General features: G+C 48.2%; 1 protein-coding gene across 1 annotated transcript in view; it reads right to left on the reverse strand.

Annotated features, from left to right (window-relative positions):
* LAMB3 (laminin subunit beta 3) overlaps positions 1-27,651 on the reverse strand; it is a 41,069-nt gene that overhangs the window by 11,633 nt on the left and 1,785 nt on the right. The window contains exons 2-14 of the mRNA XM_061187494.1: positions 27,173-27,237; positions 26,210-26,364; positions 15,042-15,156; positions 14,449-14,522; positions 7,897-8,088; positions 6,793-6,856; positions 6,250-6,443; positions 4,253-4,373; positions 3,289-3,477; positions 2,144-2,299; positions 1,582-1,778; positions 1,163-1,274; positions 40-418 (exon numbers count right to left, since the gene is read on the reverse strand). Coding sequence (XP_061043477.1) covers positions 40-418; positions 1,163-1,274; positions 1,582-1,778; positions 2,144-2,299; positions 3,289-3,477; positions 4,253-4,373; positions 6,250-6,443; positions 6,793-6,856; positions 7,897-8,088; positions 14,449-14,522; positions 15,042-15,156; positions 26,210-26,364; positions 27,173-27,200 — 1,976 coding nt within the window. The 5' untranslated portion in view covers positions 27,201-27,237. The remainder of the gene's footprint in view (positions 1-39; positions 419-1,162; positions 1,275-1,581; positions 1,779-2,143; positions 2,300-3,288; positions 3,478-4,252; positions 4,374-6,249; positions 6,444-6,792; positions 6,857-7,896; positions 8,089-14,448; positions 14,523-15,041; positions 15,157-26,209; positions 26,365-27,172; positions 27,238-27,651) is intronic.

The raw sequence follows: 27,651 nt of genomic DNA on the forward strand, positions 1-27,651 counted from the left end.
ATTCTTCTGCCACGTGGCTCGGCAGGGAGGGGGAATGACCTGATGGAGACGATGGCATTGGCCACCTGGGCCACCTCCTGCTCCGTGACCGAGGCGCCGCCGAGGATGGCTTGGATCTGCTCCAGCTTGTTCTTTGTGTCCAGCATCCGGGATGCCAGGCCGCGGTCCTCCAGGCGCGGCCCGGGCCACAGGCTGGTGGTGGCATTGCGGAGGCTGCTGAGGCGGAGGGCCCGCTCCCGGAGGCCGGCGTCGTAGGTCTGGAAGCAGGGGTGGCAGGCCACACACACCGGGTAGCGGTCACAGTAGCCTCGCTGGCACTGGTCGCAGCGAGGCCCGGTCGAGCCAGGGCGGCAGAGACAGCGGCCCGAGACCTTGTCGCAGCCTGGTCCCTCCGTTCCCCGGAAGTCACAGTCACAGGCTAAGGTGGGAGAAATGATGGTCAGAGGCCGGGGGGTCAGGATGATCAGGTGTTTGGTGGGGAAAGCCCAAAGAAGAGGTCTGACCTCAGGGTCTTTCACACTTAGAATAAGACTGTCAAGGCCAGAATGAAATCATGGTAATGACAGCAAGCCCTTACGTAGCACCTCCGACGTGCCAGGCACTGTTCTGAGCCTCACTCACCAGGCACACGCCTACGCTTCTGACCCTCACCACACACTCTGTGGCAGAGTTAACACGCTTGTTTTCCCATTCTCACAGATGAAGCCTCTGAGGCAATGTGCCCCTTCCCCAGATGAGGAAACTGAGTCCTGAAGAGGGGAGCAACTCCTCCCGAGGTCACAGAGCTGAGAACAGACTCAGGTCTGCGTGCCCTTGTCACTACTCGTCAAACTGACCCCCCCCTCAGGACTCACTTTCTCCGTCTATGAAGAGGGAGAGGAGGACGTTTCCTGCAGATGGCTTCTGGGAAATGGTTTCTCAGGGAAGTGGGAAGCAAAGCAGCCCTCCTGTCATGCGCACATAGGGACACGGGGACGGCCTGGTGTCAGCCCCGGGCAGCGGTGGGGAGCGAGCGCTCCTATGGGTTGCCAGGGCCCCCCCCACTGCCCCGTGCACCAGTACGGGATGCCCTCCCACACCACAGACCCACGTGTCCCCACCACGAGCCCACCCGAGCACATAACCCCCCCATGTCCTCCGCGTCCCCACTCAGTGAGCACACCTCGGCATCCCATAGCTGCATCTCCGTAGGTCCTGTCAGGACACTGGCGGACGGCTGCAGTGCTGCAGGTCAGGCCACCAAACCCTTCCTGACAGGGGCACTGCCCTGTGAACTGTGCGGGGAGAGACCGGTCAGGGAGCAGAACTCCCCAGTGCACCCCAAAGCAAGGGCTCCCACGAGGACACAAGCTCTGAAGTCAAAGCCCGGGACGGCCCTGCAGAAGGTGTGCGAATGTGGCATTGCCAAAGGCTGAGAGCCACGGACGGAGGGACATTTGGCAGCCTCCCCAGGGGAAGGCGGACAGAAGCAGCCCAGTCTGACTTTGGAAAGACCCAGAAGGGCAGTGCGGAGGGGAGACAGAGGCCGGTGGGCGGGAGCCCTCCCTTGCTGAGGGGCACATGGGCCACCCCGCCATGTACCTGGTGGCACTGGGGGCTGAGGGAGTTGTGCAGGTCGCAGGCACATGGCTCGCAGCCCCGGCCGCTGGCCAGCTTCCAGTGGTAGCGAGCGCACTGGTCACATTTGGGGCCCACCACGTGGGGCAGACACAGGCAGCGTCCACTCTCCTCATCACACGGCATGTCCCGCCGGGTACCCAGGACGCTGCAGTCACAACCTGCACGGGAGTGAGGGCTGCTGAGCCTGGGGGCCGGGCCACCCAAATCTTACCCCCAGAGGACGTGCATCAGGGAGGGGCACAGCCTGGGAAAAGAACGAGGCGGGGCCGTTCCCTCCAGATAACCTGGCTGACTCATAAGGCCACCACACTTTCCCACCAGTCCCCGCACCTGGCTGCTGGGCCACCTGCCTGCCCTCCCTCGGGAGGGCTCTGTTCCAGCCTCCACCTCAGGCCTGTGCTGTCACCTGCTGGAAGCCAGTGGCAAAGCACCCGGCACGCAGCTCAGTGAGCGGGACCAGTCACAGACCTGGTGGCCCCAGGCCGCCTGCCCCACGCCACGGCAGGCTGGGCCCCCTACTCACGGTGGCAGCCCTGCGGGTTGGCATAGGTGAGTCCTGTAAATCCCGGCTTGCACAGGTCACAGCGTTCCCCCTGCACTTGCTCCTTGCACACACACTGCCCGGTCACTGGGTCACAGGGCGCTCCTGGCACTGCCCCATCTGGATCACACTCGCAGGCTGAGAGACAAAGGCAGCCACGGCAGGAGGGACAAAGAAGAAAAGCAGAGAGCACATTCTAGAAGCCAGGCTTCCTGGTTCAAATCCTTGTTCCACCACTTCCTGGCTTACAACCTTACCACCTTAGTTGAGTTATTTAATCCCTCTGTGCCTCAGCTTTCTCACCTATAAAATGGGGGTAATTATACAACACTCATAGCTTCTTATGAGGAATCAATGAGTAAGTGTAAAGCAGGTGGAACAGTGCTTGGCACATGTTAAGCACTATAAAAGTTTTGGTTGGCATTATTGACTGAACAGCTACCCTGTGGCCAGCACGGAGCTGGGCACTCTTGCCTCTCACCTTATGTAATCCTCACGATAACCCTGAGAGGTGAGGATGCTTAGAGATGTTCAAAGAATATACGCAAGGTCACACAGCAAGCGAGTGCTGGAAACAGAAGTCAAACTCAAGATTTTCTCACTCTTTCCATAAATAGATAATATCAACAGGAAGTGAACCAACTTTCTCCCACCCCAAAACCCAAGCCCCTTTCATGGCTTTCAAAACAAAGACTCTTCCTAGAGAAAGTCTTACCTGATGAACCCCACCAGGATCGGAGTGCATCTGTCTCTTTGCTCTCTCCCATATGAACTCACTGGCCTTTGTGATGTGTTAAGTCACTCCTGGGTGACTTACATGTTCATTTAATAAACATCCCTGGAGCATTAATTATTTGTCTGTCGTTGTGCTAGGGCCCAAGGATACAAGAATAACCCCTGCCATGGAGGTGTCCTTAATGTTGGAGGAAGCACAAAAATAAAGAGCAAACCACACTGACTTGCTTAGAAGGGCACAGCTAAGTTAAAAACAATTGCCCACAAGTCCTGACACACAACCAAGTCTTCACGCTTCCTGTGTGTCCTTAGGGACATGTGCTCTGTTGAGCCCAGAACAGATGGGGATTAACAGACAGATGATGGCTTGGCTCCCTGGAGCCCCTACTCACGGAGGCAGGTCTCCTGAATGGGAGCACCAGGACGCCGGTTCCGGAAATAGTGCAGCTGACATCGTTCACAGTTCTTGCCCTCGGTGTGGTGCTGGCAGTTGTCACACACACCTCCATGTGCCCCCTGGCTGGCGGCAAACACGGCTGGGTCGAAGTGACATGTCTCTGAGTGTCCGTTGCAGTCACACCCTGCAAAAGGAGATTACTAGGGCTGACATTTGACCAGCATCGTTGCCATGTACAAAGCACGTTCCACACTAATTCACTGGCATCCCCAGCAACTCTGCAAGATGCTCAGGTCTGGGAAACAGGGAAACTGAGGCCCAGGGAGGCTTTTGTAATTTATTTCAGGTTATATAGCCAGTAAGAAAGGAAAATAGAGAACTCAGGCCTCTTGACTCCCAGCGTGGGAACTAACCCAAGAATAATACCCATGTTGAGCCAAAGAGAGAGCCCTTTGAATGGTCCCATGCCAACCCTCCCCCACTGCCACCTGCTGGGTCTCCTGCTGGGTCTCCTTCTGGGTCACTGCCCTGGGATCTTTGTTGCCCTCATTTATGCAGGGAAGGGCCCTGCCTCCAGGAATCTAATTCCATGGATTTCTACTCTGGATGCACACCTGAAGTAGAAAGAATGACAACAGGGAACCACGTATGTCCTACACTGGATAGGCCAGAAGTAGGAGGACCTGTGGTTAGCACGAAAGGCACGTGGCATCAGAAGCATGGACCAAATTGTGGTCCCTCCAGGCCTGGCTGAGGAGAAGGGCCAGGAGCTGTGGGAAGATGCAACTCAAATACTTTCTCAAATACCCTCTCCTTCCCCAAAGAGCAAGGAGAGCTTAAATTACAGAATGCAATTAGGTTTAGATTTAAATAATAAAGACTAGATTCTCCTTGTGTCCCTGATGGGCCAGCACCCCACCCAGCTGCTGCAGGGGAGGTGGGTGATCCCAGGCTCATACTTTGGCATTCATGGGGGTCCTGGTCATCTGCGGGTTTCCAGGGCCTGTTGTTGTAGAAGGGTGCACAGCGTTCACAGTTGGTGCCGGCGGTGTTGTGCTGGCAGATGCAGACCTCATCGACCTAGGAGAGGGGCCATAGGACACCATGAATAATTATCACAGGAGCGTCCCAGAGGTGGACTTGCCCTCTCCTCTCTGTCCCCAGGGTCCAGCTCAGACCCCAGCTCCTCCAGCCTTCACTCAGCTCCTATGACACTCCCAGATGCCGGCTTGTGTGGGGGGTGTGTGTGTGTGTGTGTGCGTGCATGCACACCTGCACTGCTCCTCCAGTTAGGTTCTTAAAAGCTCAGCCCTTGCATTTGGCCATCCCCATGCTGCCCAGTCCAAAGCACCACCTGTAAAGTGCTTAGACAGCCTTGTTGGTAAACTGTGATTCTAGAAGCTTGTGGGCCCTCTGGAGATTTATATTCCAACAATCTATGACTGCAGTTGTTTGGCTAATGAGACTGCAATGATGAATTGTTACTAGACTCATTAAGGTATAAAAATAGAATAGCAACTGTGTGCTAATTGTCTTCCATATTAAGCTCACCACCCTCAGGCTGGCATCTAGGACTTGTATTGTGTTTGCTCCATCCTCATCCCCTACTCACTCCTAACAGCACGGCTGAGCTGAACTAGCGGCTCCCAGGACAAGCCCTACTTTTCCCCACCTTTTGGCCTGTACTGATGTTTTTCTTCCTGACTAGAAGTCCCCTCACTCTCTATTCACCAGCAAAATCCTGCCAGCTAGAATGGCATGTCCTTCACCAGGCTTGCCTTGTCCCTCTAATTCCATGGATTTCAACTCTGCACGCACTTCAGAATTATCTGGGGAGCTTTTTAAAAAATACCAATGCCCAGGCCCAATTCAATCCAATCTCAGGGACGAGGCCCAGGCATCGGTACTTTAGAAAGTGGTGATTCCATTGTGCAGCCAGATTTGAGAACCACCGGGGCTGGGCAGGCCGTTGCCCTCCTCTACATCCTCATATGCCAGCAATCCTGCTCAGCCTGTGTTCTGGTCTTTTGTTTTTGGACCCTAATGGATGACACATCTCTGGCACTGGTCTCCCTCTGCCTTCCTCTGTAGCCTGGGGCAAGCACTGGCCCAGAAGTGGAAAGGATAAAGCTGCCCAATGCTCATGTCACCTGTATTTCCCTCAAGGGTCACTTTACATGATTTCATCGTGCGCCTCTATCACTGGGGCAAATATCATGGTCCCATCTGTTAATAGAAGAACCGAAACCCCAGAGAAGTGAAATGACAACTCCCTCTGCTTCTTGGTCCTAGGCTCTCTCTCCTCTACTGATGGTTCTCAAGCTTGGTTTCACAGCAAAATCCCCTGGGTTTCTTGTTAAGCTGGAGTTTCTCTCTTCCATGCCTGACGCATCTGACTCAACTGCTCTGGGGTGGACTTAGCATCTGTGTTAGACTCTGTTCTCTCACCCTGCCCCATATCTCACCTCTACATGGGACTTTACAGTCCCCAAACCAGTGGCTCTATGGCAGGATGTCAGAACCACCCTGGCAGGATGTTAGAATCACCCAGGGCTTTAAATAACAATAATAAAATCGGAGTGTATGAAGGTGTGGGTCTGGGCAATGTTTTTTAGCTCCCCAGGAGATTACAATGTGTAGCCAGTGCTGAAAATCAATCCCTTAAGCTCCCCCACCAACACCCATGCTTATACTTCTACTTATATGTATGCTTATACTTACATATACTTCTACGTTACTGAATAAAAATCATCTCAAACCATAAAGCAAGTCCAAAGAAGTGCTGCAAAATCTGACCTTTGAAATGACAATAATTTAGACTCATTTTCGCCATTGCTAAAATATTAAGTACTCGAGTCTTAAATTAGTGCCCTCCCTCCTTTATAGGAGCCCCAGAGAAGTCAGTCTGCCAGGGTCTTGCCCCTCCCCTCTCCTTTCCCCCTCCCTGGGCTGTCACCTGCACAGCGGTGGAGGGGCCGGCAGGGGCTCTGGAATTGGGGGCACAGCGGTCAGCATGGCCGTGACAGAAGCAGCTCCCCTGCAGACGCAGCTGGGAAACAGCATAGTAAGCGCTGGGAGGGTGATAGCCCCTCTGGGGCACAGGGGCCAGCCTGGTGAAGTTGACTCTCAAGTTTGTGATCTCCCCCAGCTCTGAGGGGGACAAACAACAAGGAGGGAGGGGGTAGAGATGGGAAAATAAAGAACGGGAAGTTAGAGGCAAATAGAGACTCCTAGGGCAGGATGATAAGGAAAGGAATTCTGGTCGCACCATTCCATCTTCCTCAACCTTCCCCCAACAGAAAAGACCCATTCCACCCTGGCTTAGGCCTTTTGAGTCTCTGGGGCCACCACAATACCCCTATGGGCTGAGCAGGGCAAGTGTTCAATCCAACCGTGTTGACAGAGGTAGGAAAGACTAGGAAATGTCCATGATCTGGGTTGCAACCATGTTTTGTTCCCCATCCACAGTCCCACAGGCTAGAGGAGTAGCCACACTGACCTTGAATTTTTTGACTTTGAGTTGCTGGGATCCCAGAGGCTAAATCCATAAGGTTAAGTTGGACCTGCAGAGAGAGGGGAAATGGAAGACCTGAGGTAGAGGTGAACTGTGGCCCAAGCCCAGAGGTCCTCCTTTCCATTCAATGCCCTGACCTTCTCATACTAAGGTCTTTCTTACCTGGAGCCTGAGATGACCATGGATGTGAGGTCTGCCAATCACTCTGGGGGAGGGAGATGATCACTGAGCCTTAGATGAGTGTGCATGTGTGTGTATGTGTGTGTGTGTGTGTGTGTACAACCTCTCCTCTCCAGTTGAAAATATAGCTATCCCAAGAATTTCCTGATTTCCTTGGGTCAGAAGTTACAGTAAGATATATAATAGACATATGAGGGTTTAGGGGATACTAATTTTCCAAAGACCCAGGATGAGTGAGAGGGTCCAGAGCCAAGGATGCATGGACGTGCTGACCACCACACTCTAGACAACCCCAATTTCAACTATGCTGTTCTTACTTGATAAAAAAAAAACACTCATTGGATGTAACTTAAGCTGCATATCCCAGGAAGGGTTTTCACATCAACCTTCCACAAATCAGGGAAAAGTCCCATGTTCTGATGTGTGGTCTGGGGCATGTGGCTAACGTGGATCTAGATACGGCAATAACCAAGGAGGAGTCATTGCAGGGAAGGAAAGAGACGCACTGCCTACAGGAAAGGCAGCGCTCCGAGCAGCTCTGAGGGCTCCCCTGAGCCTCAGCCAGAGAAAGGAGACAAAATACAGCCCCCGTGGGTGGGAGCGAGGGAGCAGTGATGAAAGAAATGAAAGGATTTGACCCCAGGTGGGGAGATTCAAGGAGAGAGCAGGGTTGGGTTATGCAATACACTCAGTGTGTTTCTGAAATATCCTTCCTGGGCAGCAAAGAGGATGTGCAGCAAAGACGCGCCCAGAGGGATCATTATTGGGGAGCTCAGGAAAGACAGCAAGGCTCACTGCCTGGGGAAGGGGCTGGTTCTCCTAGATTCTCCAAAGCCTGGTGACCATGTGAGCAATGGGATGGGAGAGACCTCTCCCCATGCCTACATTTTCAGGGTCCCCTCTGCCTACCTTGGCCCCATCCAGGCGTCTGTTAGGCCTCTGGGGCAGAGGCTGGCACCGAGCATCCTGCCAGCTCTGCGGCTGGCCCTGGCGGACCCGGGGGAAGGCAGACGTGCAGTCGGCAGCTAGGTATTGGTACACCTGCCAGGTCTTGCCGAAGTCCGAGGAGCGCTCGATCAGCATGCCAGCAGGCATGGGCCCCTGCAGAGACACACACAGGGTTGGGGGCCTGAGTGACCCCGCAGTGGGGACACAACCACAGAAAGAGGCTATTAAAGAGGTGCTGGTGGCCCCTGAGAACCACAGTGAGGAGGGAGAAAGGGGGCTGCATGGGACAAGTGGGCTCAGGGGTACCCGGGTCCAATTCTCCTCACAAACCACCGGCCCCAGCGGGTTTTCCCCAGAGGAGCCGTGGAAAGTGATAGAACGCAGATCTGCATTCCAGAAGGCATGATCCCTAGCTCAGCCCACCACCCAGGTGGCCAGGCCAGAAAATTCTCCCACTGCACTTCCCACAGCCAACCATTTTTTAACACCACTAGCTCCCAATTCTGTCCCTCCTCTTTTTCCTCGCATGGCCGTGGCCATAGTTCAGGTCCCAGTTTCACTGAGTCTGGGTTCCTGTAACAGCCTGGAACTCAAGCCCAAGCTTTGTCCAGGCTCTCCAAGCCACGCTCCCCACTTCACCTACAGGGTTATCTGATCACGTCCTTCCCTGCACGAGACCCTTCCATGGGTCTGCGTTGGCCTAAAGATAAAATGCGAGCCCCTTAGCATGACATACTGTCATGTCCCTACTTCTTCTCTCAGTGATTTCCTCCATTTCTCATGGCTTTAAATGTTGTCTTTATGCTGACAGGTCCCAGCTTGGAACACTTCCTTGGGTTCATAAACCAACCTCTACACAGAGAGAACTTCCTTTCTAAAATGTAAAGTGAGCCATGACTCCCCTCCGCTAAAAACCTTCCAGTGGCTTTCCACTATTTTTTTTCCACAGCTTTATTGAGATATTATGAACATATCACATATGTAAGTTTAAGGGGTATCAAATGTGATGACTTGATACACATATATATTACAAAATGATTACTGCAATAAGGTTAGCTAACACTTCTATCCGCTTACATAATGACCTTTTTGTGTGTCATTTAACAGCTTTCAGGTGTCTAGTACAGTATTATTAATTATAGTCACCATGCCGAACATTAGATCTGTAGAACTTATTCATCTTATAAACCTGGATGTTTATATCCTTTGATCAACATCCACCCATTTCCCCCACCCTCCAGCCCCTGGCAACCACCAACCTTTTCTCTATGTTGATGAGTTCAGCTTTTTAAGATTGTGTATATAAGTGAAGACATGCAGTATTTGTCTTTCTGTCTGTCTCATTTCACTTAGCAGAATGCCCTCAAAGTCCATTCATGTTGTCCCAAGAGGCAGGATTTCCTTCTTTTTTCATGGCTGAATATTCCTCTGTGTGTGTGTGTGTGTGTGTGTGTGTGTGAGACATCTTCTTTATCCATTCATCCACTGATTGACACTTAGGTTGTTTTCATATCTTGGCTATTGTGAATAACATTGCAATGAACATGGGAGTTAAAAATATCTCTTTGAAAAAGTGACTTCATTTCCTTCCAATATATACCCAGAAGTAGGATTGCTGGATCATATGGTAGATTTATTTTTTTAACTTTCTGAGGAAACTTCATACTGTTTTCCATAGTGGCTGCACCAATGTACATTCCCTCTAATGGTGCACAAGTGTTCTCTTTTCTCCACACCCTCACCAACACTTATGTCTTATCTTTTTTCTTTTGGCTGCACCACGGGACTTGCAAGATGTTCCCCAACCAGGGATTGAAACCAGGCCACAGCAGTGAAAGCCCAAAATCCTAACCACTAGGCTACCAGGGAATTCCTTATCTTTTTGATGATGGCTATTCTGACAGGTGTGAAATGACATCTCATTGTGGTTTTGATTTGCATTTCCCTGATGGTTAATGATGTTGAGCATCTGTTCATGTACCTGTTGGCCCTTTGTATGTCTTCTTTGGAGAATTACCTATTCAAGTCCTCTGCCCACTATTTTTTTTTAATAGATCTTTACTGGAGTATAATTGCTTCACAATACTGTGTTAGTTTCTGTTGTACACCAAAGTGAATCAGCCATATATATATATATATATATATATATATATATATATATATATATATATTTCCCCATATCCCCTCCCTCTTGAACCTCCCTCCCATCCTCCCTAACCTACCCCTCTAGGTCATCGCAAAGCACCGAGCTGATCTCCCTGTGCTACGCTGCTGCTTCCCACTAGTTCAATGTTTTACATTCGGTAGCGTATATATGTCGATGCTACTCTCACTTCGCCCCAGCTTCCCCCTCCCACCCCGTATCCTCAAGTCCATTCTCTATGTCTACATCTTTATTCCTGCCCTGCAACTAGGTTCATCAGTACCATTTTTATTTTTATTTTTTTAGATTCCATATATATGCGTTAGCATATGGTATTTTTTTTTTCTCTTTCTGACTTACTTCACTCTGTATGACAGTCTCTAGGTCCATCCACCTCACTACAAATAACTCAGTTTCATTTCTTTTTATGGCTGAGTAATATTCCATTGTATATATGTGCCACCTCTTCTTTATCCATTCATCTGTCAATGGACACTTAGGTTGCTTCCATGTCCTGACTACTGTAAATAGTGCTGCAATGAGCATTGTGGTATGTGTCTCTTTTTGAATTATGGTTTTCTCAGGGTATATGCCCAGTAGTGGGATTGTTGGGTCGTATGGTAGTTCTATTTTTAGTTTTCTAAGCAACCCCCATACTGTTTTCCATAGTGGCTGTATCAATTTACATTCTCACCAACAGTGCAAGAGGGTTCCCTTTTCACCACACCCTTTGCAGCATTTATTGTTTCTAGATTTTTTGATAATGGCCTTTCTGACCAGCATGAGGTGATACCTCATTGTAGTTTTGATTTGCATTTCTCTAATGATTAGTGATGTTGAGCATCCTTTCATGTGTTTGTTGGCAATCTTTATATCTTCTTTGGAGAAATGTCTTTTTAGGTCTTCCACCCATTTTTTAATTGGATTGTTTATTTTTTTGATATTGAGCTCCATGAGCTGTTTATATATTTTGGAGATTAATCCTTTGTCTGTTGTTTCATTTGTAAATATTTTCTCCCATTCTGAGAGTTGTCTTTTTGTCCTGTTTATGGTCTCCTTTGCTGTGCAAAAGCTTTTAAGTTTAATTAAGTCCTATTTATTTATTTTTGTTTTTATTTCCATTACTCTAGGAGGTGGGTCAAAAAAGATCTTGCTGTAGTTTATGTCAGAGTGTTTTTCCTATGTTTTCCTTTAAGAGTTTTATAGTGTCTGGTCTTACATTTAGGTCTTTAATGCATTTGGAGTTTATTTTTGTGTATGGTGTTAGGTAGTGTTCTAATTTCATTCTTTTACATGTAGCTGTCCAGTTTTCCCAGCACCACTTATTGAAGAGGCTGTCTTTTCTCTATTGTATGTTCTTGCCTCCTTTGTCGTAAATTAGGTGACTATATGTACGTGGGTTTATCTCTGGGCATTCCATCCTGTACCATTGATCTATATTTCTGTTTTTGTGCCAGTACCATACTGTCTTGATTACTGTTGCTTTGTGGTATAGTTTGAAGTCGGGGAGCCTGATTCCTCCAACTCCGTTTTTCTTTCTCAAGATTGCTTTGGCTATTAGGGGTCTTTTGTGTTTCCATACGAACTGTAAGATTTTTTGTTCTAATTCTGTGAAAAATGCCATTGGTTGTTTGATAGGGATTGCATTGAATCTGTAGATTGCTTTGGGTAGTACAGTCATTTTCACAATATTGATTCTTCCAATCCAAGACCATGGTACATCTCTCCATCTGTCTGTGTCATCTTTGATTTCTTTCATCAGTGTTTTATAGATTTCTGAGTACAAGTCTTTCACCTCCTTAGGCAGGTTTATTCCTAGGTATTTTATTCCTTTTGTTGCAGTGGTAAATGGGAGTATTTCCTCAACAGATGCAGAAAAAGCTTTTGACAAAATTCAACACCCATTTATGATAAAAACTCTCCAGAAAATGGTCATAGAGGGAACCTACCTCAACATAATAAGGGCCATATATGACAAACCCACTGCAAGCATAATACTCAATGGTGACAAGCTGAAAGCATTTCCTCTAAGATCAGGAACAAGACAAGGATGTCCACTCTCACAACTCTTATTCAACATAGTTTTGGAAGTCCTAGCCACCAAAATCAGAGAAGAAAAAGAAATAAAAGGAATGCAAATTGGAAAAGAAGAAGTAAAACTGTCATTGCTTGCAGATGACATGACACTATACGTAGATAATCTTAAAGGTGCCACCAGAAAACTACTAGAACTAATCAATGAATTTGGTAAGGTTGCAGGATACAAAATTTCTGCCCACTATTCTTGAATAAATCTGAACTCCTGACCATGGCTGAAGAGGCCATGCTCTTGGGCCCTGCTCCCTCACCCCGTCTCATGCCACTGTGCACCTCCATCTCCTCAAGCCCTCAGTCACATTCCCTCTTCAGAGCCTTTGTTCACGTTGTTTCTTCTGCTTGGAATGCTCCTCCCCCTCGTGGGTTCCTTCACATCTTTTGTTCTCAGCTTAAATGTCACTTCCTCACAGAGATCTTTTTTTACCTATCTAATGTGCATTCTTCTGCCCACACTCTGCCCACCCCACCCCATCATTTCCTATTCCAGGATCTCATTTGTTTCCTTTGTAAATGTCACACAATTTCCAATTATTTATTTGTTGGTTTCCTGCTTTTTATTTTCCTCCTACAAGACCAGGGTTTCCCAAACTTGACACTGTTAATATTTAGAGGTGAATAATTCCTTGCCATGGGGTCAGTCCTGGTCATTTTAGGATGCTTAGCGGCATCCCTGACCTCTTCTCACTAGATGTCAATAGCATACTGACAGTTGTGACAACCAAAAATTTGTCTATAAACTGCCAAATATCCCCTGCTTGAGAAGCACTACAGTAAACCATAGACCCCCTTGTCTATCTGTTTGTTTTTTTTTCTTGGCCGCACTGCACGGCTTGCGGGATCTTAGTTCCCCAACCAGGGATTGAACATGTGCCCTCTTCAGTGGTGCAGCGGAAGCACAGAGTCCTAACCACTGGACCACCAGGGAATTCCCCCACCTTGTCTATCTTGTTCACAGTGTACCCCCAGCATCTAGCACATAGTAGGTAGTTAGTACATCTGTTGAATGAATAGATGAATCTTTCACCTACTTTCCTTCCTCCCCATTTACATCTGTAAACTCATCTCTTATCAGTTTGTAACCTTCCACATCCCTACCTCTCACTACCGTATACACATTTGCCCCACCAGACCCTACATGCATTCCTTTGCCCCCTCCTCCAATTATATACCTTCTTGCCTCTTGCCTCCTGGCCTTTGCACTTTGCTGTTCTCTTTGCCTGGAATGAACTTAACCTTCACCTGGATATTACTGGCCTAGGAAGTTTCATCTTCCCCTGGGTATATTCTCTGATCCACTCCCCCAAAGACAGATCAAGCTGGATGTCCCCTTCCTGGGCTCCCCAGTACCTCTTCTTACCAACATCAGAGCACACATCCCACTGTCTTGCTACTGGTTCTTTGACTTCCCTACATATACCAAAGCAACTTGAGGATCGTGATCTAGTTTTAGTCATCTTTTTTAACAGCATATAATCAATGTTCAATATGTGTGTAGCAAGAATGGACAAATAAATGAATGGGTGAGTGATGACAAAGCAATGAGACTACCAGTATCCATCCAAATGAATGTTGCCCTTAGAAGTTGTCACAGAGACTGGGCATTTGTTCAAATGGCACTAGAATGTCTCAAAATACTTTTGACCTATTCTTGAGGCAAGGTTCTTAGAGCAACTTCCCCCGTCACATAGGATATTAGGAAAAGGAAAAGGAAAAAAAAAAAAAGACCTGTCAGTAATGAATGAAAATGTTCCCTCCAAAAAGCATATCTCCAAAGGCTAGTCTAAAAGCAGAGTCTGAGAAGTTATAGCACTGAATGAGCAGATTGCTCCAAAAGCACATCTTACATGTGGATGGGCCAGTTCTTAGCTGTTTGTTAAACTCAATCTCATCAGCAAAGTTATTAAAACAGAGTATACCAAGAAAACACAACTGTATAATAAGTGGCCAGGCTTTGTACAATTGGTCTTGGCAGAGCTGAATAAATTAGATGGGCTAAGGGTGGAGGATGCAAAGAGGGAGAGGATATATAAGCACTACACAGCCAAGACAGGGAACGTGGAGGCGCCACTGTTCTCCCGTAAGTGGTACCTCTACTGTCACCATGATACAGGCTCAGGGTAAGTGTCGCCTCAGCCTGGGAAGGGAGGCCCACCCAGCATGTGGTACCATCACCTCCAGCCTGAGGAGACAAGGACCCTGTGTTCCCCATGAGTCCACGCCCACATAGCCCAGAGTCCCCCTCTCCTAACCACTGCCATGCCCAGGAAGCACACCTTAAAATCCATCATGAGGTCTTGAAGCTGGAATTTCCTGTCTAGGTCCAGCTGCAGAGAGACAGGGCTCACATCTGGAAAGACAAAACGTAGAAACGTTAGAGCAGAGGATTTCTACCTTTCCAGGCTCTAGGAAATCAGAAGCTCTCTAACCTTGATTTTCCAATTTCCCTCTCAGAGAGGAGTGGTACCAGTATGTTTCTACTTACTATCACCTATTCAAGATCCTATCTCTTCTTGGCCAAATTTCCTTCCCACCATCACTTGATGCCCCTAAAACCTTAAAGAGTTTCAACTCCTCTGTTCAACACAAATCTGTTCCCAAAGCTCAGTTCCTTCAGCAAGTGTGACTAAGTAGAATGAAATTAAGGCATTTCTCTCTCTTCTGACCCTTTCATTAACCTCCAATAAATTCTTCTACCTACAGCATCTGAAAGACCTCAAACACAAAGAGAGAAGGTTCTGCTTGTCAACCACCCACGTCTCACTACCATAAGAAAGCCCTGGGAACCCCAAAGGGTTCCCGGGCACCCTCCCCATCCTGTGGGAGCCTCCACATGTTTGGGCCCCTGGAGGCTGTTGCAGGTCCTTACCGTTCTGTGACTGCCACCAGCGCATGGGGCCCGAGGACGAGACCACATTTTCCACTCGGTGACTGTTGTAATTGTGAGGCAACCTGGAGTCACACTTGCAGCATTTCATCTGCCACTGTGGGACAAGGAGATGCCAGAGACTCAGAGGTGGGGCCAGTGAGAACTCCCCCCTTGTATCCTGAGAGCCCAGAACATTCTCTCCATGGAAATGCTACCCTTGGGGATCCATTGATTTCATTAATACACTTGGAAGGATCAACCTCTCAAAACAAGGCTACTGTTCATCTTTTCATTTAAGTCCTTTGGGTTCCCCCCTAACACATAGCTAAGTAAATAGTAAATAGAGGTTGTGATTGGGACAGTGGTATGAGGTGGTAGAGAAAAAATAATTTTCGTATGTGACATTGCCCCAAAGAGAAATTTGAAAAGGGTGCTAAGAGCAAAAAGAAGAAAGAAAGAGAAGCTCACATTAATGTAACATCTGCTATGTGCTATGTGTAGGTTAGAGAGTTTTATAGCTCATCTCACTTAATTCTGGCAGCCTGGGGAAAGTCAAGTTTCTAAGGATTAGGAAGAGGGGACAGGAAAAAAGAACAAGGGAATTTGGGGTTCCAGTCCTAGCTCTCCTCTGTAAATTGAGTGGAGATTTAAGTAGAGTCATTCAATCATTCAATAAATATTTATTGAGCACATACTACATGCTGGACCCTGCTCTGGGTTGAGTTATAATAGTGAACAAAACAAAGACCCAGCCATCAGGAAGCCAACATTCTAGTAACATTAGATGACCTCAAAGGCCTTCCAGCACTGACATCAGGGACTTGAGGATCTTTCCCAGGTTTGGCATCCCCTACCCACAGGAGAGAAGCCTAGGGTCTCCAAACAGATGGATCTCTGTAGGTAGGTGTCCCAAGGCCAAGAAGGCATAGGGCAGAGGAAGTTTGCAGTCCTGGGGCTGAAGGCAGAGGCTCTTCCCCATGAAGATCTGGGTCAAAGTGGGCAGCCAAGAAGGAAACAGCCTCACTGGGGAAGTCTCCCCAAAATCTCACCTTCCCTGGCCTGCCCATGCTCTGGAAGGAGACAAGAGACAGAACTGAACCCCATGGGCTCCAGAGCAGGGCAGAGATGACCAAGAAAAAGAACACAGCCAGAGAACATGGCCCTTGTTCTTTCAGTTTGTACATATGTGCGCAAATGTGTGTGCACGTGCGCACACGCACACACCTCACAGAGACACCATGACCTTACCCCAGGTCCCTCATGCAACACACATGAAACCTATTTTCTCTGAGTAACCATGGTCCCAAACCTTGTGCCCAGGAGAAAGAACACTGTTCAGAGGGCTCCCAATTGACCCACATGTAAAAGCAAGGCTTGGACGAGAACCTCCCTGACCTGTGAGTTCCTTTGGGTAGGGACCAGTGTACCTCCCCACACCTCCTGCCTCTGCTTTCCCCTAAGCCTCCACCCACCAGAGCCAGGGGAAAGCTCAGGCAGCCTTCTCTGAGGCCTTCTAGCCCCTGAGCCTCTGCTCTATCCAGGGAAGCCACTAAGCTAAGGAAGCCGATGTTCAGAACGAGTGAGGTCTGCTGAACTGGTGAAGTTGACAGCTCAGTCCCAGAGGGATTGAGTTAACACGCTGAGTCTGTGCCTTGAGTTATAGAAACTCCTCACCCAACACCGCTCTTCCCCCGGCACCGTTGACAAAGCCTGGAACAGTGGAGGATGCAAGAGGGGAGTCAGGAGTCCTGGCTCTGTGAGCCTCTGCTTCCCACCCCACTTTCCAGCTCCCACCTCCAATCTGCAAAACAAGAGGATTGTCACCCTTCCTGGTACTTGGAGGTGTCCTCATCATGTCCCAAAGTGCTTTATTAAACAATAATTTTTGGTATGATACAAATGAACTTACTTACGAAACAGAAACAGACTCAGACATAGAAAACAAACTTATGGTTACCAGAGGGGAAGGAGGGGAAGGGATAAATTAGGAGTTTGGCGTTAGCAGATACAAACTACTCTATATAAAATAGATAAACAACAAGGTCCTGCTGTACAGCACAGGGAACTATAGTCTATCTCTTGTAATAAACTATAATGGAAAAGAATACGAAAAAGAATTAAAAATGATTATGAAATATAAAAAAACAATATTGGGGGGACGTTCAATGCTCTTATAATGGCTGGCACATATGCCTTATATAAAACAGCACCCACTGTCCATCCCTTGCCCTGCTCCATTTTTCTTCATAGTACTATCTCCACTTGACATATTGTCAACATATTGACAATTGTTTACTGTCAATTTATTTGCTCACAGTGTTTGTTTACTGTCTGCCTCCCCCTGTGAGAATGTAGACTCCATGAGGGCAGAACTTACTTTCCTTTATGCTGTATCCCAGTGCTTAGCAAAGTGCCCAGCACTTAGTAGGCCCTCTATAAATACTTTTTGAATGAATAGTGAATGCTCAGTAAATGCTAGCATTTTCATTTACATTATTACTAGACTCTCCCTTCCTGGGAGTTTAAAAGGAGGGACAAGGGAGTGAGGAGGTGACAAACATCAGTATTAAGTGATTGGAGCACTTACCATGTGCCAGGTAGTGTATCAGGAGTTTCAGTGCAATAACCTATTTAAGCCTCACAACCACCTTATGTGGTAACATTATTCCCATTTCACTTGTGAGAAAGCTGAGGCTCCAAGAGGCTATGTGACTTTCCTGTTGATTGATAGCCAGTGTCAGCACCAGCACCAGACAGGATCCCTCTCTATCTCTTTCTCTTCTCCTCCTCCCCTCCCATCCCCACCTCTTCCTTACTCTTCTCTTTCTCTCTCCCTCCCTCCTTCTCTGTCATCCTCTCATTTCCACTAGGAAACCACCTGGGTGCACAGACATTGTGGGAAACACGGTAAAGGGTGACAATCTCTGTCTCACCCAAAGGGCTTGGTCTGACCCTGAGGCTGACCATGGCAGAGCCTCAGACAGAGAAAGCACTTTGGGAAGCAAGCTGGCTTGTCAGGCTAACCTAGTTCAGTTAACTCGGAGACTGCAGATGTGTCAGTGGCTAAAATAAATACCTGAGCACTTAAAATAATCCTGTCTGGGCAAAAGACGCCTCTTGCTGGAATCTGAGTCTCCTCCAGAATCCTATTTTCGTCCCTGGCAGCAAGCATGCCCTTCTCCCCATTCTGGCCAGCCTCTCAGAGGCAAACTTTTCCACTCCCCAACCTCCATCTGCACTCAGCACATGTCCTGCAGAGAGACAAGGGCCAGCTGCCTTTTGGCGACCTGTCACCAGAGACCCCCCTGCTCTGTTGGGAACTGATCCCAGCCTGTTCCCTGGCCAGGAGAATGCCAGAAACAAGGCTCTTTTTTTTCCCCTGGGCTATGGGACACAGGCGCTGGAACAGCTCAACCTGGGACTGGGGAAATGCCGTTGATATTCCCAAATGATGCAATATTATGTACCATTAAAAAGACTGTTGAGAGAAAGATTTTCATTGCATAGGGGAAATGCTTACATTATAATGTTTTACGAAAAAAATTATCATGTTCTCTGAAAAAAAGTTGGGCATAAGCTTGTATACATGTCATGATCACAAATATATATTCTTGAAGGAATAGAAAATATGTGGAAGGAAATACACCAATATATTAGGTTGAACCAAATGAAATGGCTGATATTCAGCCATCTTGACCAACAAAAATGGCAACTGCATACAGTTTAACCTAATATCTCTGGGAAACGGCATTACGGGTAACTTTTTTTCTTTGTTCCTTTTTAATAATTTTAAACTTTGATGCCTTGGATATATATTAACTTTTATATTCAGGCATTATTGTAAAGCAAAACAAACTAAAAAGGCACAGGGTATTCAGCATGGGCTTGTTACCCTGCCTCCACCATGTCTTCACAGTCAGTCTGGGATACCCCACGCCTTCTCCACCTGCCTTCCACGTGCACAGACAATGATGGAGGGATCAGATGGCCTCATGAGCTTAACATCTACGTGCCGCTTATCACAGTAACATAGCTAAAGGAGGGATTATCTCAATCCTCAGAGATGGGCTAAGCCATAAGGCTTGGGACAGGTATTTTAAGTAGCTCTGCTTGTCAATCAGCTAGAGGGATGGAGGCCTGAAATAGTGCGGCTTATGGCAGAAGCCCACATGAAGGCAAGTTGCCAATTTCTTCCCTCTCTTCTCTGGGCCTCAGTTTCCCTTCCTATTTTATTCTTGTATGTCTATAGGTAGTATGTGTATATGAGTGTGTGTGTGTGTGTGTGTGTGTGTGTGTGTGTGTGTGTGTGTGTTTCTCAACATGAGGCTCCTCCTTTCATATGTGTTACATTCCTCTGTCTCTCCCAGCTGCAGCTGCCTCTCTCTCTGGGGTCATTTGGCCAGCATCCCCCTGGCTGTGCTACTTCAGAGACACAGCATTATTATCCATTCAGCCTGTCAGGCTTCCAGCCAGTTTGGCTCCTGCTTCCCTCAGTCTGGAAAGACTGGGCCTTTTCCCTTATCCTGGAGCTTTCTAGAAGCTCAGCAGCCTGGCCGGAAGACAAACCCTCCCAGAGAGCTATGGGGGAGGCAAAGGAGAGAGCAAGAGCCAGTGGGAACCTGAATCACAGTGGAGAGGGTGGAAAAAGGAAAGCAATGCAAATCGAAGCTCTGTGCCTTTGCAGAACATGGAGCTAATTCTGGGGGAAAATAGGAAAACAGGCTCTGGTTATATGTGGTCCAACTCCCGCCCACAAGCAAGTCAGAGACTGCCTGTGTCTATCTAAGGAGCTGTAGTCAGGGTCATGGCTGCCAGCCAGGGCCAAAAGAAAGCCAGCACCAAAAAAAAAAAAAAAATGCAGCTGCCTACAAGAAAGACATTCCCTCCACTTCACCTTCCTCATTGGTAAAATGCAGGGGTGGGATGAGATAATAAAGTTCCTTCTTGTTTTAACATGCTATTACAATTCTCCCCCCACTCCAGGTTATCTGCTCAGAGGTTAAAGACACTCCAAACAACAATGCAAAAGAAGCAAGAGAAAAATAAGACATTGGCCAAACACTGTACTAGAGAAACACTCTTCCCAGCAAAGTGGGCAGGGGAAGAGGGGACCCTCAGACCTTGGTCAGCAAGGCCTCCATTAGACCGCACTATGATCCACAAGCCTTCCCAATTCTATGTCAATGGATATTGCCAGCAAATTTTAAAAATCGAGACCTGTTGTGGTGCCAGGTGGGAGGAGGTGCCCAGTGCTAGGAGGCACTGTCATGAAGTAACACCTTGACCAAAGCCTTAACTCAGCAGAGCCCTTATCTCCATCTAAACTAAATTTAGATAGCTCAATTCTAAAGCTGATGACAGAGATGATGAATACCACACACCCCAAAATTACACTGCACCAGGCTCTGTCCTGAGCACTATACATACCTTATCTCATTTTATGCTTCCAAAATCTCTGAGGTAGGTATATTATATTAAATGGTGGGTATCCTCATTTGACAGATTAGGAAAGCAAGTCTTAGAGCAGCTAAGAAATGTGTCCAAATCCACAGGGCTAGGAAGAGAAGAAGGAGGGAGTCCTCTCTCAGGCTCTCTGCCTCCAAACATTCTCATCGTACTCTGCTTCAAGGGACACAGCGGTCACGTGGCAACCATGGGAAATTGCAGGGACTAGAGTTGGTTTTCAGGATGTTCCCTCTCTTCTCCCCTAGTAAGGGCAACCTCAACCTCAGCCCACACTTCTACAGAAACAGAATTATCCCCCTAGACCTGATTGCAGAGAGTTGGTTTGCATTCCTGGACCTCTGAAAGCTCTACCAGTGACAATGATTCCTATAGCCCCTGAGAGCAAAGAAGAAAGGTAGGTCTGCAAGACACTGCCCAGAGAGCTTCTAGGGACCTGACCCAAGGAGCAAGGTGGTGAGAAGCCAGGCCAGCAAAGTCGTGAGGCCACCCAGATTTGTGTCCAGGTTTCCATCTCACTTTTCCACTCTCTTCCCTCCTTTTAACCCCACAAGCCACAATCCCCAACCCATAACAACCAGGACCCAAAAATTTGACCCACACCCCAAGTTTTGCTCCCCTCTGATAGCAACTCTTTCTCTAAGTGTCCCTTTTCATTTTCTTCTATCCCCTCAAAACTTACTCATTCTGGGTCTTATTCTCTTAGGGCCCTTTGCAAAAGCCACAGCTAATTTTCTGATAAGCAAACCCTTCCTGACATATAAGTGATGATAGATTAACAAGATGCCTTTCCCAAGGGTGTCTGCATTTTAAAAAAAGAGCTCAACGATGCTTCATCCAAAAGAATAAATCCCCAATGGTAGGAGCTTTGAAAGTTTCATACATGCTAAGAACTTCTGGGAAATAAGAGGGCAGATATTTTGGTCAGAGACAGGCTCAAAGTCCTCTGTGAGTGGAGGACAAGGACCTCAGGATGGATATGAACGCATCCTCACATCCTCACATCCTCTGCCTACACATTAGCCATGCGAAACGTCAAGAAAACAGATGACTTTCAAACACAGAAAGGCAGTGGTTGTCGGGGTGTGTGCCTGTGGGTGTGAGTGTGTTTCTGTGCATGTGTGTGTGTGTGTGTGTGTGTGTGTGTGTGTGTGTGGAGGAGGGGACGTCAACTGGCTACTGCTCCTTAGCTTGTTTCCAAGAGACAAAAATGACAGCTGTTTGGTTTACACAGCTGAGGAATTAACCTGAGGAATTAACCTGAGGAATGCACTGTGTAAGTCTGTTATTAAGGCAGCTGGGTAATTAAGTTTTTCCCCCAGAAAGGGAGGGAGTGGGGGATAAATAAAACATTTAAGGGAACAGACACAACATTGGAGAAGACATTGTCAGGAGCAGAAATCAGGGCTGGAAAATTTCCAGGTGAAACCCACTGGTTGCCAAGGAGCGTGCACCAGCCCAGAGATGACTGAAGGTCATGGCTCAGCCCCTGCCAGCACCCACCTGACAGAGACGATGGCCAACCCTCAGGGTCACATACAGCCCAGCCAGAAGTTGGTAGAGATGTTAGAGCTGAACAAACAAAGGCTGACTAACCCAACTCCTTCATTTCATGAATGGGGAAATGGTGGTCTAGACAGAAACCATGACCTTCTTGAGGTCACGTTCCTATTCTAAGTGTCAGAGCCAGGACCAGACCTAGAGAGTCTTCACCCCCAGTCGGGTGACTTCATTAACCACGACCACTTCCAGATTTCCCAGCAGCTCACTGCAAATCAGATGGGCAGTGGTCGCCTTGGAAGCAGAAAGTGGGCTGGCCCAAGGGCAGTTTGATTTCAATAAGTATGCGAGTGTGTGTCCTGATCCAGGAAGAAACACTCAGGAGCATGATTCACAGATGAGGAGGCCCCTGCATGCAGACACAGGTCCCCGGGAGGTGGGGAGAGGGGGATGGGACATTTAGCATCTTCCAGACACCAGCCCAGTGGTCACTTGGCTCCTTCCTTTATACAGTCCTCACAACAACTGTTGGAAGTGGGTGCTGTCATTACTCCTATTTCTCAAATGAAGAACTAAGGCTCAGAGGAAGCACAGACGAGAATGAGGGTAGGGAGACATCACAGACATTTTCATCCATGCCTTGGGTTTTAGGGAAAAACGGTGCAGTGAGTTTACTCAGAGGTTACCTAGGAGCTGGAAGAGAGAGAGCCAGGGGACACGGTGGGACTGCAGCCTCGGGCCATTTTGATAAAGACCAGCCTGGGTTCAAGCCTGGACAGTTAACGGGTAGTCAAGGCAGGTAGGCCCAGAAGGGCAAAGCTGGGTTGGGGTGGGCGCACAAGGCAAAGCTGGCCGAGTCGTATGTCCATTGTAAAGGCTGCAATATGGACCCAAAACCCATAGATGCTGGGCCTCAAGGACAATAGGATTGAGCCAGTGAGACAAAATTAGGCAGAAGAGGTGACATGCTAACAGGCTAAGATTGACCCACAAGAAAGGAGCCACACTCTGAGATCAGGAGCTGGGAGAGACAATTTTTGAACAGGAAGGAGTCCCCACTGCTCCTGAGTGTCTTCAGGGTTGGCAGGGGGCAGCGAGCAATGCTAAAATGTCCAAGAGTCATAAATCCCTAATGCACTTATGTTCATGCCATACCAGTAGACAGGCAGGCAGCAGGTGCTGGGTGATTTTTACTGGGCTCAGGGCTCACCATGTCACCTCTGCATGAAAATAGAACAGAGGCAGTAACCAGAGGCTATGACTTAAGGAAGGTATGTATATGGAGGTGGGAGCTGGTAGAGCGGGATGCAGGGGGATTGAAGGGGCCGGCCCTAGGAATGCACCTCTGCACCATGCCACCTTCCCTTCCAGCTGGGGCTGGCCACTGCACCTCCATCTCTAACTACTCAGAAAACTCAATACCTATGTGTTTCCATCAGAAGCTTGGGGGTCCCAGCACACACCCAAACTTTCCCAATAGCTCACGGGGATAATAAGAGCCACCTCATGGAGTATTGTGAAAATTAATTGAGATAATTTATATAAAACTCTTAGTATAGTGCCTGATACATATAATATGTGCTTAATAAGTTATAGTTACTATAATATCATTTAATAATAAAATAAACTTAAAAACTGAAATTGGAACTCATCAGAGTTAAATCTGGATTCCTAATTTTCATCACACAGCTGCCCCTGCACCAAGTGAGGATTCAGGGTACACCTGTATAGAGGAGTATCTGTGCCTTTAGCGTGTATCTTCACTGCTGGCAACCAGTGGCCTCTAGGTGGTTAGGTAGGGAAGGGAGAAGGAAAGAGAAATCAGAAAAGGCAGAGAGGAGACAGGTGGGGGAGAGAAGTTGGTTCTCAGCAGGCAGCTCATTCCCAAAGAAAATTGGAGCAAAGAGCAACCCTAAAGACCATTTCTCTAACACTCATTCATGAAAGAGGAAAGCAAGACTTAGAGAGGGGTAATATTTTGCCCACGATCACACCACAAGTTAGTGGCAGACCTGGGGCTACACACTGCACTCAAGATGCCCTATCCTCCACTCTTGCAAGAGGTTGCATGGATTTATTCCCCCTTATAGAAAAAGGAAAAAAAGAACCAATGCTTCTCAACTTTCACAGTACCAAAATAACTGAGATTTATCCATCCCCATGCTTGCAAAAGTCTAGACTTCTCTTTTGCAAGCACCCAGTTTTTCTCTCAAGGGGCTGCTTAAGAGCAAGGGAAGCAGTTGGCTCCCTGGGGCATTTGAGAGAGGCAGAGGGCAGGTCAGGATGAAGCCAAAAGCCCAGCCTAGAGGGAAAGAGGCTGTCCAGACAGGGCTGTGGCCGAGGAACATCCCAACACAGGGGCCTATGATCTCTCCTTGCTTCCCATCCCAGAAGACGGATCAGCCCAAGGAAGGGAATCAGCAGAGGACTCCCTGAAAATTTTAGACATGGCTCAGTGGCACAAGATTGGAGGATGTGTGGGAAGGCAGCAACTAAAACCATTCTGTTGCCTGGAAAGCTCAATACTGCCAGGTCCCCTGATGCTTGTGGAGTAATCTGGGCTCACAGGGAGGACTCGCCTGATGCTGGCCATCTTACCCAACACTGTCAAATGGGCTTTCCCACATCCAAGTGGGTGAGATGCAGAAACCACAGCCATCTCTGCTCAGCACCTCCAAAGCCACTATACAGTACCACCTATGATTAAAAAGTGGCCAAAAGAACACTGGGGACTGGAAAGGCAGTGAGGCCAGAGATGGGATCAGATACCATCTCCATGGTCCTGAGGACAAGGACCACCCAGAAAGAGGAAACCACAGACAACCCAAGCCTCCTTCATGGCCATTAATCTCTCTCACTCCCTTTCTCTCTCTGTCTTTTTACCCCAAGAGATGCAGAGGCTCAAGGGAAAACCACTCCCTCACTCTTCCCTTTGTCCAAACCTGTGTTTTGAGGGCAGAAAAATGGCCAAATGAGACAGGCAGCTGGGAAACAAGAAAACACTGAGTGATTTCCACCTTGGTAAACACAAGGAGCAAGGAAAGACCCCAACCTTGTTGAAGGGAAAAGAAAAGAAAACCAAAGTTCCTACCAGAAAGGTCCAGAGGCAAAGTAGAAGAAAAATCACCATGGCTCTTCGAGAAAAATCGGTTGCCTAAATAGGTGATGATAATTGATGTAGGTCAAAGAGTTCCAGTGCCTGGATTTGCTCAGCTCGTTTCCTTATCAGCTGAGCCACTGAACCTCCTTGCTAACCTCAAGTCACTTCCTCGTTTGTCTCACTGATCTGTGTCCTTTAACGGCAATTTGAATATTTCCCTGGGGGGAGGGATAAATTAGGAGGTTGGGATTAACAGATACACACTGCTATATATAAAAGAGATAACCAACAAGGACCTACTGTATAACACAAGGAACTATGTTCAATGTCTTATAATAACCTATAATGGAAAAGAATCTAAAAAAGAATATAACTCAATCACTTTGCTATACACCTGAAACTAATACAACACTGTAAGTCAACTATACTTCAAAAAAAATTTTTTTTAATTAAAAACAATTCTACAAAAAAAAATGTCTCCCACTTCTCCCGGAGTGGTGAAACATGTGGACCAAGCATGCAGAGGCTGAGAGGTAAGTCATACGTGACGACTGCAAAACATGGAAGGATAAACTCCAGCCTATAATCATTTGTTAGCTCCAGCCACACCCTTACCCCAACACTAGCCAAAGAGATGGCAGCAAGAGAGGGGCCATGGCACAGCTCGGTTCCCCCTTCAGCAAGAACACAAGCCTTGCACACATCCCAGCATCTGTGCTCCACCAGCCTTGACGCTGTCCACCAAAGATGGCGCCTTACACTCCACACACCTAAAGGATCCCTATCTATCTGATTGCTTATTCCCGAGGCTTGGAAAACTGTCCTGCCCAGGCCCAAGGGCTGAGAAAAACTCCAGCTTTATCAAGCAAAAGAGAGAAAGGAGCTATTCTGCTAGTTCTGAGTACATTTTCTCTTGCCCAACAAAGGTGAAAATTCCTTAGAGGCAGAGATCCGGTCTTACGCTTTTCTTGCACTCCCCACAGCGCATGGATCTAAGCCGATACCAAGTCCACTCTAAGTATTCAGTGAACAGATGGCAGGCTTCCCCACCCCCACCCCAGCTCGCCTTCTTCCAGCCCCCGGAGGCCATGGAGGAAGAGCCTACCTCACCATACTGGGCGCAGTAGGTCTCAGGCTTGGCCAGGCCACAGGTAGATGAAGCTCGGAGAAACCGGGTCCTCCCAATGAGCAGGTCCCCAACGGGTGGATAGCAGGCCCCATGGGAGCAGGCTTGCTGGGCACACAGGACGCTGGGCAGGACTGAAATCACAGGGGGTACAGGGGTGCAGCCTAGACAGAAGAGGGTCTAGCCAGCCACCCCAGCGTGCCCAGGGAAGCCGACGTCGATCGGCAAGACTAGACCCTCTTCTCCACCTTCTTCATGCTCCCATCTGCTGGTTGTGGGAATAATCGCAATCCTGATGCTGTTTGCTAAAAAAGCTGATTTTATAGTCTGTAGCCCCCAATCTAAAAAGAAAGGAGGAGAAACACCAGCAACTAAAAATCCCGGATGATCCTGAAATGTAGCATCCATATGTGGCTTTTTAGAACAGAGCTGCAGACACACGCTCAGCCACCAGGACATGGCCCACAACTCTCCTCACCTGCAGCGTGGCCTCTGTCAACAGCCCAGAGTAGCGCCGGCTGCTGGCTGTTTGTGGGACAGTGGGAGATACCTGTATTCTGTCTGCTCCTTTATCTGTAAAGGTGACCCTGCCACGCTTTGGGAGTACCCAGCTGCAATTCACTGAACATTGAGAACTCAAGCCATGATGGCTCTGGGACCAGCTTGAGAGTGAGAGGATGGGAAATAAACCATGCAGGGCACTGGGGGAGCCACAAACCACCCTCAGGTAGGAAGAAGACATTTGGGAGCCTCTCAAGATCATCTTCTTCAAAGGCCCCCAGGACAGAGAAACCTCATGGACATCCCGGTAGACATGTGTCCCAAACCCAAAGACCCCAGGGTGACTGGTGGTGCTCACACTTTGGTAGACTGTCCTCCTACCCATGGCTGTCCCCTCCCTGGTACATGACAGGGCCTGGAAGGATGGGAAGGGATACTTACCAAAATACAGGAGAAGGAGCGGCCTCATCTTCAGCCAGTGGGATGATCCCCACCCAGGACCTCACCTGGGACAGAACAAAGCAGCCTGGGTGAAACCATGCAAACTCCTAGGGTGCACCAGCCCTTTTCTGTTTCTGGACTCATGTTTTCTCAGAAGCCTTTACCTAGGGTCTTGACCTAGGACACTTCTGAGCAGCAGGTGCATCTGTAGCCAAAAACTTGGAAAATGCCAGAGACCTGGCCCCCGTCCCAGCTGGCATGTGACTCCCAGGGTGCCCTGGGATAACGTCACCCCCTCCCTGACTCCAGCTTCCCCCTCTGAAATAGGGGGGAGGAGGATCGACACTGCCCTACCCCACATGGTCAGAAGGACAACGTGGGGAGCAGGAAAGGGCTGGACCCTTTGCAGGAGAAGTCCGGGGCCTTGATGCCTCCCCAGGAAAGAGGAGTGTCCTTTCTCAGGGCCTGGCCCACCTACA

This window comes from Eubalaena glacialis, chromosome 3 (genome assembly GCF_028564815.1).
Source record: "Eubalaena glacialis isolate mEubGla1 chromosome 3, mEubGla1.1.hap2.+ XY, whole genome shotgun sequence".
NCBI classification, from domain to species: domain Eukaryota; kingdom Metazoa; phylum Chordata; class Mammalia; order Artiodactyla; family Balaenidae; genus Eubalaena; species Eubalaena glacialis.